This window comes from Salvelinus fontinalis, unplaced genomic scaffold (genome assembly GCF_029448725.1).
Source record: "Salvelinus fontinalis isolate EN_2023a unplaced genomic scaffold, ASM2944872v1 scaffold_0272, whole genome shotgun sequence".
NCBI classification, from domain to species: domain Eukaryota; kingdom Metazoa; phylum Chordata; class Actinopteri; order Salmoniformes; family Salmonidae; genus Salvelinus; species Salvelinus fontinalis.
Window position 1 is genome coordinate 7,090 of NW_026600481.1, and position 12,723 is coordinate 19,812.

Genomic DNA, 12,723 nt, shown 5'->3' on the forward strand with positions numbered 1-12,723 from the left:
AAAAAATATAACAATTTGAAAAAATTAAAAATTTGAAAACTAAGTAACTCTGCCAGAGTGTCTCTTTTGGGTCACTTTTGCCGGTCCCAAGCCCGGATAAAGGAGGAGGGTTGGAATTGTGACATAAAAAAAACAAGAATCGACAGAAGAACGTTCATTTGTAGTTCTAAACATATTTATGGTGTTTTTCCCTCATGTTTTGTTTCTATCACGACGTTATTCCTCTTTCCTACAGCGTACATGCACATCGCCAATTATGCAAATTAGACATGACGTCATTTATAGACTTCTCGCGACTTTTAGGACAGCCAATAGCTACGTTCTTACTGAGGAGTTGGTAACACTGACATTGCGAGATCGTATAACTTCTCCGTCTAAGTTTCCGTATTTCCAAACGTGTTCTATACTCGAGAAGGGCCAAATCTATTGTTTCCAGCCATCCTTTTGATTTTTGTCAAATTTTCTAAGAAATAACTTTTTCTCTCGCTGCCTGTGTAAGTTCTCTCTTCGGTGTGACTCTTGGGATGGAATTATCATTCTAGCGTAGCGTTATTTTACGAGTAGCCAGGCTGCAAGGCCCTGCTAACTAGCGTTAACTACGCTAGCTGATATTTAACTAGCTAACGGTAAATTGCGACGTTTTTATACTACTTCAGTTTTTAGTGTTGTATGGTGTATTTTGCTTGTGCATTTTCTTAGGTGACTAAAACGCTGACAATGTGGCTGTTCAACTGTGAACTAACCGGCTAGCATACACAGTGGCTAGCTAGGTAACGTTAGGAACCGTGCTATGGTGGGCTGTTTATTTTTTATTTTACCTTTTATTTAACTAGGCAAGTCAGTTAATTAAGAACAAATTCTTATTTTCAAATACGGCCTAGGAACAGTGTGCTAACTTCCTCAAGTGATGGCATAGCTTTTGTATTTTCTAGCTAGTTTCATCTGGCTAGAACAAATCCGGATACGGTTGCTTTGTGACGGTTTTCTTCTCTTTTCTCGCATTTAACTTGGCTTAAATTAAATGTCGCCTCCAATTATGTTAATGGACGATGATTATGCAACCCTGGATCACGGTGTGCGAGTTGGACTGGAGATATTTGTGTGTGCGAGTTGGACTGGAGATATTTGTATCTCGCGTGCCGTAAAAAGTAATCTATCTAGTTTTACAAATTATATTTTTAAAGTTGTCAGTATATGTTGACGTTAAATTGACCAATGGCGTGTGTGTGCTCTACATGAAATGTGGAATGACGTTTTGACTAGTAGCAGTCACAGTAGGGTACTTTTTTTATTTATAGCTCTGCTGGGTGTGGGCTGCTTCTTTTTGATTTGTGCAACAAAACAACAAAGCATGCTCAAGTATGCCAGTTATTACTCTTATGCCCATGGTGCATTTCCAATAGATTTTACCCTGGTGTTTGGACTGAAGTCATAAGACTTGTTTTTTCCACCTCTGAGGCCTGGCCCAAAAAAATTGAAAGGTCTTGGGCCGTGACCCTACTCAGACTTGGTGCCAGACCTGGGAAGACTTATTTTTTTCTGGGCATGGTTAACACACCTCACAAAGCAACTGTTCCAAGTCCTTAGCCGTAGTGATGGAAACACTTTCCTTATTAGTAATACACCAGGGTGTATGGACTGGAGTAACAACACTGCCGTATTGGAAAAGCCCATATCTGACTGTGGACTGATACATATCAAAGAAAGGATTAAAGGCACGGACATAAAGCACGGGGTGGCACAATTCTATCCAGGCGGAGCGGTCGGTGGTTCTCGTGCACATGGAAGCCCCTCAGCCAGAGAAAATAGGATTCTGCTCTTGTTTTTCAAGGGGTGCCTTTGTTGACCAATCACAGTAGAACATGTAGCCTGCGTGGTGATATATCAACACTTACGTCCAACAGCAGGATCAGCTAACTTGCCCGCTGGCAAACACTTGTCAATTTAGAGTCACGTTTAACAATATCATTTTTTCCACCCTAATCCATTTTTGGATTTATCATTTCTGTTACGTGTAAATACTTTTTTATGAATGCTTATGGCGTTATAGCGTTTCTTCGTTCTTACGTCGATAATGTTTATTTCGTTGCTATGGTCACAGACTTTGGAACAGCTGCCGGAGACACTAGTCGCTTTGATTTGAGGGACAAGTGGTGTACTCAGAGGGGTACTAGGCGATGTTCCGCTGTCCGAAAAGCGCTTAACTATGTTCATGGCTAATGTCATTTCCCTCTTTATCAATTATGGTGTATGGTATGTCGAGATGTAGGCCTAATGATTGATGGGTTATTGCTAGATATTAAGTATCTACAGAAATTGTGCCTTTCGTTTTTTTGTGGTTTGGGTATTCTGATAGTCTGAATAAATGTCTGTTTCTCATATAGATTGGAGAGTTTGTGGCAAATACACGATTTCATGCCAGCGACGCAGAGAAGAAATACACTATATACACAAGTATGTGGACACACCTTCAAATTAGTGGATTTTGTCATTTCAGCCACACTCGTTGTAGACAGGTGTATAAAATTGAGCACATGGCCGAGCAGCCGCACACGAACCTAAGATCACCATGCGCAATGCCAAGTGTCGGCTGGAGTGGTGTAAAGCTCGCCGCCATTGGACTCTGTAGCAGTGGAAATGCGTTCTCTGGCGGGATGAATCGCGGGCCACCATCTGGCAGTCCGACGGACAAATCTGGGTTTGGCGGATGCCAGTTGAACCCTACCTGCCTCGTTGCATAGTGCCAACTGTAAAGTTTGGGGGAGGAGGAATAATGGTCTGGGGCTGTTTTTCATGGTTCGGGCTAGGCCCCTTGGTTCCAGTGAAGGGAAATCTTAACACTATAGCATACAATTCCATTCTAGATGATTCTGTGTTTCCAACTTTGCGGACACAATTTGGGGAGGGCCCTTTCCTGTTTCAGCATGAAAATGACCCCGTGCACAAAGTGAGGTGCAAACAGAAATGGTTTGTCGTGTGGAAGAACTTGACTGGTCTGCACAGAGCCCTGATCTCAACACCGTTGAACACCTTTGGGATAAATTGAAACGCAGACTGCCCGAATTGCCCGACCTCACCAATGCTCTTGTGCCTGAATGCAAGCAAGTCCCCGCAGAAATGTTCCAACATCTAGTGGAAATCCTTCCCAGAAGAGTGGAGGCTGTTATATCGGCAAAGGGGGGGACCAACTCCATATTAATGTCTGTGGTTTTGGAATGACATGTTCGACGGGCAGGTGTCCACATACTTTTGGTCATGTAGTGTATATGTGACTTAACGAAGGAGAATATTGTATGAAACTTGTGAACCTTTTAACACTTGATCGAATTGAATAGTTGTAAAGTGACGCCTGGAATTGTAGATTGGAAGCCTGTCATTATACTATGGCGAGGGACAAGTGGTGATGCATTTAATGTATGCACAGCTGAATTGAGATGGAACAATTTGTGAAGGGGACATCCAGTTTAATGGTTGAACTTTGTCACTCCTGGAGACAACATACTAATCTTTCAGATGTTAGAATCTCCAACCTACTGTTGTTGCGTGTACATTTTTTTATGGTGTTTCCATTTTGTAGTGGCGTAAGTGTCGTATTGGGACCTTCAGGTTTGTGCACAGCGTAGTCCTTTCAGAACGTTTTCAGTTGCTGTTTTCATTCTCAAGGTGTTACCTGTTTTGGGGATGTTATAGTGGAATGGTCTGGAGAGCATTGGTGAGCTGGACACGACTGTTCTGCAATAATGCTATTATGTACCCCTCTGTCTACAGGTGCTGTTGTTTGTGCTGTTGTCGGCATGGCGGTGGTCATCCATTTACAGGGGCTTAGAATCACTGCAGGTTCTGATGACGTTCGCGATTTCTTCACTGGCCTCAAAATCCCAGATGGTGGGGTGCACATTATTGGTGGGGAGCGTGAGGAGGCTTTCATAATCTTTGCTTCCGATGAAGACGCGAGGCGGGCGATGACACGTTCGGAGGGATCCATCAAAGGTTCTCCGGTTCGCTTACGGCTGAGCAGCAAGTCAGAAATGCAGGCTGTTCTCAAGCAAAGTATAAAACCTGAGGTGACCAAAAAGAGGCCATATAAGGAAGGTTTCAGAAGACCGGAAAGAGAAGGCAGGAATGAGGAACCTGGCAGAAAAGAGCTTGTGAAGATGGGCAGTAGATCAGTGTCTTACAGTAACGTACGTAGTCAGGCCCGAAAGCCTTCCTCGAAGCCAAGCAGACAAGATGCCTTGTATTTGCTTATGCAAGGCATGCCTTTTACTACGACCGAAGAGAATGTGAGAGATTTCTTTCACGGATTATTGGTGGAGGACATTATTATGATGAGAAATGACCGCGGCCAACCAAATGTGAAAGGAATTGTCAAGTTCGGATCCAGACTGGATGCTAGAGAGGGTCTGAAAAGAAATCGGGATTACTTTGGAACTATGTTTGCGGAACTCGATGCATGCTCAGAAGAGCAGTGGTTTAAGGCTGGTGGTGGTAGGGAACCTGGTAAAGACAGCAGTGGTACGTTTAGAAGAGGGCCATCCTCGGCTCACAGTGAGAGGTCTCCTGGCCGTGCATCTGGTAGAGACAGCAGTGGTAAGTTTAGAAGAGGGCCTTCCTCGGCTCACACTGAGAGGTCTCCTCCAGGCCGTGCACCTGGTAGAGACAGCAGTGGTACGTTTAGAAGAGGGCCTTCCTCGGCTCACACTGAGAGATCTACTCCAGGCCGTGCACCTGGTAGAGACAGCAGTGGTAAGTTTAGAAGAGGGCCTTCCTCAGCTCACACTGAGAGGTCTACTCCAGGCCGTGCACCTGGTAGAGACAGCAGTGGTAAGTTTAGAAGAGGGCCTTCCTCAGCTCACACTGAGAGGTCTACTCCAGACCGTGCACCTGGTAGAGACAGCGGTGGTAAGTTTAGAAGAGGGCCATCCTCAGCTCACACTGAGAGGTCTCCTCCAGGCCGTGCTAGGTCTTTCTCACCAGTGGCCTACGGGTCTACAAAGTCCTCTTCTCCTCCCAATGATGAGTTCTGTGTCTTGGTGGAAAACCTTCCCTACTTAGTGGAGAAGAAGGACATAAGGGAGATCTTCCAACATGCAGACCTCAAGTATGATCAGATCCTTCACCTTCTTGACAAGTATGGGTCAGAGACAAGGTCAGTATTTGTGCTGTTCAATAGCCTGAGGGACTACGGTGCTGCCTTGACTCTTCACAAGAAGACATTTTTCAAACGATGTGTGTACATCTCTCCTATCTCGAAAGAGAAAATGGTCGCCATGCTAGAATCTGGGGGAAATCCAGTGGATGGCACACCACCCTCTAAAAGGTCTTACAGCAGATCTCAGGAAAGGCTTCCAAGAGAGACCGAGAAGGATGTGTATGAATCTGAGAAGATTTGCCTGTATGTGCGAAACCTGCCTTTTGACGTGCGCAAAGTTGAGATTGTGGACTTCTTCCTAGGCTTCAGGATCTCAGAGGAGGCTGTTGTTTTGCTGCTTGACCATAGGGGCAATGGGCTTGGAGAGGCTTTGGTGATCTTTAAGACTGAGGAGGAGGCTATGAGGGCACAGTCTCTGAATGGGCAAGGGTTTCTTGGAACAAATCTCATCCTGAAATGCATTTCTCTGGCTCAGATGCATGAATTTGGTGTTGGTGAACCTGCAGTGAAAGAGCAAAAGATGGAGAGAAGCTCAGAGAGGTACTTGGCCAGGAACAGTGAGGCGATGTCCCATCTGTACACTGATTACACTGATTACAGGGTCAACCCTGATATAGGCCATCTTCCTATGAACGACCTGCAGGCTCATATTCCTGGAGGCAGCGGTCTGCGTCTCGATTATCAAATGATGGAAAGCCCTGTTCTGCTTGACAACTGGGGCAATGGCTCTGCTCATAGACATGGAGGCTATGGACCTTCTGCACCGCAGCAGTTTGATGGTCCAACATGCCTGAAACTGGTAAATCTGCCTTCGACTATCAGAATTGACGAAATCTATGACTTTTGCTATGGATATAGTGTAATTCCTGGATCGGTCTCATTGCAGTATGACAACAAAGGGATTCCCAAAGGCTCAGCAACAGTTGTTTTTGGATCTCGCTTGGAGGCGTTAACGGCAGTTGAGGAATTGAGTGAAAGACCAATAGGCAACAAAAAAGTAAAACTAGTTTTTGTGTGAAATTTGTCCTCTGTATAGAACATGAAAGAACCTTTTTGGGCTTTAAAATTTGATGTTTTAGGAAGAACAACTCAGACAGTATTTGGTTAGTTTGGTGGATTCCAACAGATGGTGACTGAACAATTTTAGATTTAAAAAATACTGTGTGTGTGTATATATAGCCTTCTACTCAATGTGTAACGGACAAACCTTTTGTCCATAGTCCCCCCCCCCCCCCCCTTAAAGAATAACAATGATTTATTTGTATTTTGCCCATCGCTTGCTTGCCATGTAGCCTGTTTCTGAAGCTTTTTATTTTATGAAATTTGCCTGAAATTGTATTTTCTTTAACAGCTGGGTGAAGGTAGAACTTAATTTTGCACTTATGTGTTTAAATGTTTGTTGCATTATGTAGTGTAAAAGTTGTCAATTTAAACTTAGTGGAAATTCTTTGATTAAAATTGATAATGTTCTCCTGTTGTCTTTCAAGATTGTCTAATATGTTTTTGTTGTATGATAAATACTGCATTGCCCATGGTCCTATTTTTTTCCTGTGGTCAATCTGGTGGTCTTTGGACTCAGAATGACCATGAATGCAATGTTATTTTACTTTAGCTGGGGTAGACATGGTTAAGTATCTATATACGTTAGGTATTCCCCAAATCATACGCCAAGTTATACAAGATTTAACACAAGCAAAGGGCGCAACTGTCTGCATTAACTCCCTTTATATTCTGATGCAGATGCATATATTTCGTTCATCAGGAGCAGTGAGAATAGAACGTGAGTTTAGAATGCAGGAGACTTTCACGCTTTACTGAGAATCCGTGAATTGCACCTACATTATTTCCAGAAGTAACCTAGAGTTGGACTACGGTGACCAAAGGACAGAATGTTGTTCACTATTCTCACAGAAGTTCTGGTTTTCCACTTTCAACCTTGAAGTAATAACTGGGTGGCCGGTAGCCTAGCGGTTAGAGCATTGGGCCAGTAATCAAAAGCTCACTGTTTCGAATACCTTGGAGAAGGTCCCTAAGAATTGTCAAGAACTCCGCCCACCCAAGTCACAGACTGTTCATTCTGCTACCGCACAGCAATCTCGGCCTCCCGAGTGGTGCAGCGGTCTAAGGCACAATATCTCAGTGCTTGAGGCGTCACTACAGGCACCCTGGTTCGAATCCAGGCTGTATCACACCCAGCCATGATTGGAGTCCCATAGGGCAGCGCACAATTGGCCCAGCATCGTCCGGGTAGGGCTGGTGTAGGCCGTCATTGTAAATAAGAATTTGTTCTTAACTGACTTGCCAGGTTAAATAAAAAAAATAATAAAAAGCTCTACCGGAACGCCAGGTCGGGAACCAAAAGGCTCCTTAACCGCTTCTACCCCCAAGCCATAAGGCAGCTGAGAAACTCATACGGACACTTTCTCACACATCACATGCTGTTGTTATTTTATCCTGATTCATTCTCTTTTACCCCTACCTACATGTACAAATTACCTCAACTACCTCGTACCCCTGCACATTGCCTGATTATTATTTTATTTTTCTCCAAGGACGCCGTACTACTATGGCTGACCCTCTAATACAACACATTTCACTGCAGCTATCCGGTATATGTGACAATATTTAAAAATGTTATATATATTTATTATCAAATTAATCGATAGGTACATTTAATCTTTCCAGTCAAATGGCCCATGGAGTTGTACCATAGCGCGCTCTTGTGGCATAAAAATGAACTTTACACATACTTACACGCCAATTACATTTATTGAAATAATTATTGTCAATTATCATATTTCTGTAACACAAATGTATATTTAAGCAATAAGGCCAGATAACTGAACAGACAGATTTGCCTTTGAAAATGTGCAGCAGAACTTTTAAGTTATTTTATCAAACAAGTATTGTAACGTGAACATATCGATACTTGGATGATAAAGCATCCGTTTCATATCAGTATGATATTCTAAGAATTTGTTCTGCACGGATTTCAATAGGGAAAGATTGCGTCCGTACCCCGCTCTCGTGTATTTCGTTGAAAACATTACTTTGCTGCGCGTTTGGTGTTGAACCTTTGTGGGGGTAACCACAGCAGAAGCAGCACCTCTTCAGTGTGGCATCTCTCGGAAGGGAAGGCACTCCTGTGTCGCCGAACATACAGGGTCAGGTAAATATGACCTAGACACAATAATGGTATACTTCTAGGGTTTTCATAGTAAACAGAACTTGAGTAACTTTTTTTGCCATGATAAATAAGTTGCGGTCAGCATTATTCGAAAAATGGCCAACGAGATAACTTAGCTAGCTAACGTTAGGTGGCAGCCATGGCTATTTAGCCAGCCGCCTAGCGGTGATGGGGATACTAGTGCTAAAAGTTTTCACCGAGATACTGCATCCATTTAGTAGCTATTTCACGCGAAATGACTGTCACAACTTAATAACTAACTTAGCTAAGTTCAATGGATAAAACCCATAAATCAAAGTTGATAAAGCATAGCTAGTTTTTCTAACGTTATCCGTTGGATTTCTAAGGGGTTTGCCGGTGCTAGCTAGCTAGGCAAAATCAGCTGACTGGGAGAGTTTTTAGGCTAGTTTATCTCAATCTGTCAAATTATTTGTTGCTGGTTTATTAAAGACAACATTCACATCTTATGTAACTAGCCCAGGTCAAAACATCAAACTTCCTAGAATAATAAACTTCTATCACCTTTTTATGGAGGCAAAACGAATCAATCAAGTCAACATTTGAGCTTTTGCTATTGCAGTGCTGATGAGTGAGTGATGAAAGACCTGAGGTCGTGTTTTTATCACATATAGTGGGTGACAGGCAGCACTTTGAATTAGCTAGAGTGACAATCTGTGCTGTCATATCATACAATTGTTTCTCATTGTAGCTTGACAATCAGAGCAGGCAAGAGCACAAACAGATCTGGGACCAGACTAACTTTAAATAGACTTGACCATGACATCCTAAGTTAGATGGCTTCGTAACACTTTGCTGTTACAGGATGGAGGTGTCAAGGAGGCGGATCTTACAGAAGCACCTGCAGCCAGCCAGACCACTGCGGCGCTGCAGTACTGACCAGGGTAAACTAACTGGACTAGTTCACTCTCTCATGTTCAACTGTCAACCTACACATCTTGCTATTTTTTAAGTCTTCCTTGACCCAATTTTATGGAGTGTGATCCTCACAAACAGTCGTGGACTAAGAACAAAATGAATGAATGTGTCGGCTAACGGGCAGTATTCAAGATCCGATTCCCTACCTACCCTTTTACCCAAAGTGTGTTCTTGCTCCCTCCCTGTTATATTTAAAAGCATAGGATTGGTGTAGGCAAAGGTTGTCAGTTTTTACGATATTTCTTACTCAAGTCAATTCATTTTTAGTCCTTGAGGGGAAGTGAGTGAGTGAGTGCACACTTCAAAGAGAAGGGTAAAGAATCAGACTGCAGCTAGTGTCTCACTTTCTCTTTATACAGACCCCTGCTTTAGAAATGCTGAGCCATCTGCGTGTGGACAAGCAGGAGAAAAAACAGTGAGTGATGCATAGTTTTACCCAGAGAACTGACAATTACTTGCTCAGATAAGTAGTAAGTCTGCAGTTAGTCTATAAGATTAATCTATTTCTTGCATTGACCATGTTTTTATCCTGTGGAAAGATTAACAGTATTGGAGTGGAACAGTTTTTTCAAATCCTCCATCTCCAAACTCAGACTCCACAAAAAGACTCCACCCCAACTAAAGGTAAGCTAGCTAGCTATCTATAGAAGTGTGAGTTGCAATGTTTGAATTACTTTAGTCCATAGTTGTGTCCCAAATGGCACTCTGTTCCCTATAGTGCACTACTGTTGACCAAGGCTCAAAGGAAGTGCACTATATAGGGAATAGGGTGCCATTTGGGATACAGAACCACATGTTATCGTGTGTGGATGTTGACTGATTCAAGTGATTCTCTCTCCTAGTGAGGATATCTTACACTAGAGACTTCCTGATTCAACTGGCCAATTCCCCCATTGCCAAAAGAAAACCGGACTTCTTACCAGAACATCCTGTTGTTTTGGAAAAGGCGGTAGGCTCGTCATTTGTCTCATACTCAATTATGACTTGTTTAGTAGTTCCTTTATTGAATCAGAGTAAATTTAGAAGCCTCTCCTTTTGATTTACCTTTCGAATCACTTGCCAACCTGCTCTGTATTTTTACCTTTAACCTGTTCTCAGTGCCATAGCTTAACATGTCTTATTGCAAACTCCTGATATTCAATGTTCATTCATTTCCACAGAGAGAACCTGGTGTGCCAAGGTTGGAGAAGAGGTTTGATGAAAACAATGAAATGTAAGTAAAAATACAAGTGTGTCAATGATCTTGCCTGGTGCGAAGATGCATTTGTAAAGAATATCTTCAGTATTAGATGAAGATTTTGGAGATTCTGTGAAATTGGACCAAAATGTTTTCCTTTACCACAGCTTCTGTAGAGGTCATAAAGCTTTTTTTTGGTGCAATATCTATTTTAACACAATTTTAGAAATCATGAATGACTTATTAATCCTACATGTTTGTGTGAATATGTTCTTGTTTAGGCTTGCCTAGGCTAACTTGGAGCCAGGAAGTCTGGTTGCTGCTGCTGCTGCTGCTTTTCAACCCACACACCACTACAACTTGCTCTGCCATTGAGTGATATTCCAACAACAACAACAAAAAATTCCCAGTTGAGCCCAGAATACTACAGGCATGGGTTGTGTCCCAAATAGCGCCCTATGTCCTAATTAGTGCAATACTTTTGACCAGGGCCGATAGGGTTCAGATCATAAACACCCATGACCATGAGAGTTGTAAGCGAGGGGTATAATTATTATTTTTTAGTTCCTTTGACAAATGTTGGATCCTTTGGTGGACATAAACCTGAAAATATACCATAGCCTACGTTTTAAATTGTGTGCTTCAGTCTAAAATAATAATGCATAGTTGAATGATGTGCCTTGATGCTAACAAATGCCCCTTTCACTGTGTGATGTTTACATATGGCATAATACTAATAATGCCTCAGTGGAGGCCATTGACTCTGAATAACCTTACAACGACCTCCAAGACAAACAATACATTCATTTAACCCTTTCACTTTTTGATATGTTGGAGTATGGGTGTTTTAGCTTTGATATTGTCACTGAAGCTTGATTATTGACGTATATCAACGAATTGAATGTTGAAGTATAGGCTACTGCCTGCTGCATAACTTGTCTGTATTCCCCCATTGAAAACTGTTGCTTGAAATGATTAGGCTTCTAAGCCCGCCTTTGCACACTATCCTTCTGAGGGTCAGTCCTGTAGTCACATCAAATAGTACATCTCTCCCCTACTGCACATTTTCTCAGTTTATTCTATAGTAGTTGATGAACGTGAATAACGGCAGTCTAAATTAGCACAAAGTTAGCGAAACCCGCCGCCTTGACTTGCCTGTGCACATAAGGGGTACTTTATTATGCAACTTGTGTTCGGCGACTGTTGTGGTTGTAGTGTGGAATGGGAAAATTGAGTGGCTGTTTATTTTTGAAGTGTATTTATTTGAGTTATCCTTATTTTGTTACAAGCTATTTGCCTATCGAGGCTTAGTCATGATGGCGGGCTTCATTCCAAGATGTTGGCTGTTTGTTGATACAAGGCTGAGAGGACTTTCCTATGCTAATGTAAAGGGACTGCCAAAGTGTAACCATGTATTTTCAGAGATGCAGTAGGTTAAATAAGTGCCCCCCCCCCCCCATTGATTTTGACTTTCAAGTTGCACATTGTGAAGATAGCCTATTTAATTTAGTGTACTATGGTGCACATCCTCTCCTTGCTCCAAGACGTATGAGCTGATCAGGGATCTGCCCTAATAGCCCTGTACATTTCTCTGCTCTTATACAAAAAAATTATATTTGGATGACAAATGTTGTCTTGTGAAGTGTCATTTTACACCAAAAGCAGCTTAAAATGCTGACTATACCTCAAATTCGAACCTTGCATTATCAAAATCTTGTAAAAATGAAACCTCGCCATGTAATCCAGTTTACATGTAAGAATAAAACAGCAATTTTAGTCACACTGCGTAAACGAGAAACCAGAGACAATAACCATTCAAGTGGTCATTCACTAGTGTGAAAACTGCGCCAGTGGTGCGCACAGATCCTGTGTACCATCTTCCCTACTGGCGTTTTGATGTTCATGAGTTACGTCTACAGTGAGTCCAGTTACATGCACACAATACGATTATTGTGTATAGTCAGATTAATATAATAGTTCGTTTTAAAACGTGTACATGTTTTGCAAGAACGATTTTCCTAAACATGTTTGCATGGACGCATCTGAAATCAGGCTACCTGATGGGACTTCAATAAATTCCAAAAATTGTCAATAAAAGTTCTACCACCGAGATCATGTTATTTTTGCCAAGTCTATTTGATTCTGAGTTGGGACATAAAGTTTGTATGTGAACTATTTGTAAATTGCATAATTTCAGAGTCACTCGCGCATAAGAAAGAGGTGGGTTGCGCCACCGGTGCTAGCACATGCGCAGACCAGATACTCCGATTA

At 42.3% G+C, this 12,723-nt stretch overlaps 2 protein-coding genes across 3 annotated transcripts; both read left to right on the forward strand.

Moving 5' to 3' along the window:
• Window positions 1-347: 347 nt before the first annotated feature.
• On the forward strand, window positions 348-6,622 carry LOC129845309 (RNA-binding protein 12B-A-like). 2 transcript variants are annotated; one of them, XM_055913193.1, is made up of 2 exons: window positions 348-626; window positions 3,769-6,622. In XM_055913193.1, exon 2 carries the CDS (start codon window positions 3,795-3,797, stop codon window positions 6,168-6,170), a length of 2,376 nt encoding a protein of 791 aa, XP_055769168.1. In that variant the 5' UTR covers window positions 348-626; window positions 3,769-3,794; the 3' UTR covers window positions 6,171-6,622. The 2 variants fall into 2 exon arrangements, with proteins under 2 accessions (XP_055769168.1, XP_055769167.1); XM_055913192.1 differs by having other exon boundaries at window positions 348-494.
• Window positions 6,623-7,923: 1,301 nt separating this feature from the next.
• On the forward strand, window positions 7,924-12,564 carry LOC129845310 (uncharacterized protein C8orf88-like). Its single transcript, XM_055913194.1, has 7 exons — window positions 7,924-8,321; window positions 9,162-9,241; window positions 9,635-9,690; window positions 9,815-9,899; window positions 10,118-10,224; window positions 10,436-10,488; window positions 10,734-12,564. Exons 2-7 carry the CDS (start codon window positions 9,163-9,165, stop codon window positions 10,741-10,743), a joined length of 390 nt encoding a protein of 129 aa, XP_055769169.1. The 5' UTR covers window positions 7,924-8,321; window position 9,162; the 3' UTR covers window positions 10,744-12,564.
• The last annotated feature ends 159 nt before the right edge of the window (window positions 12,565-12,723 follow it).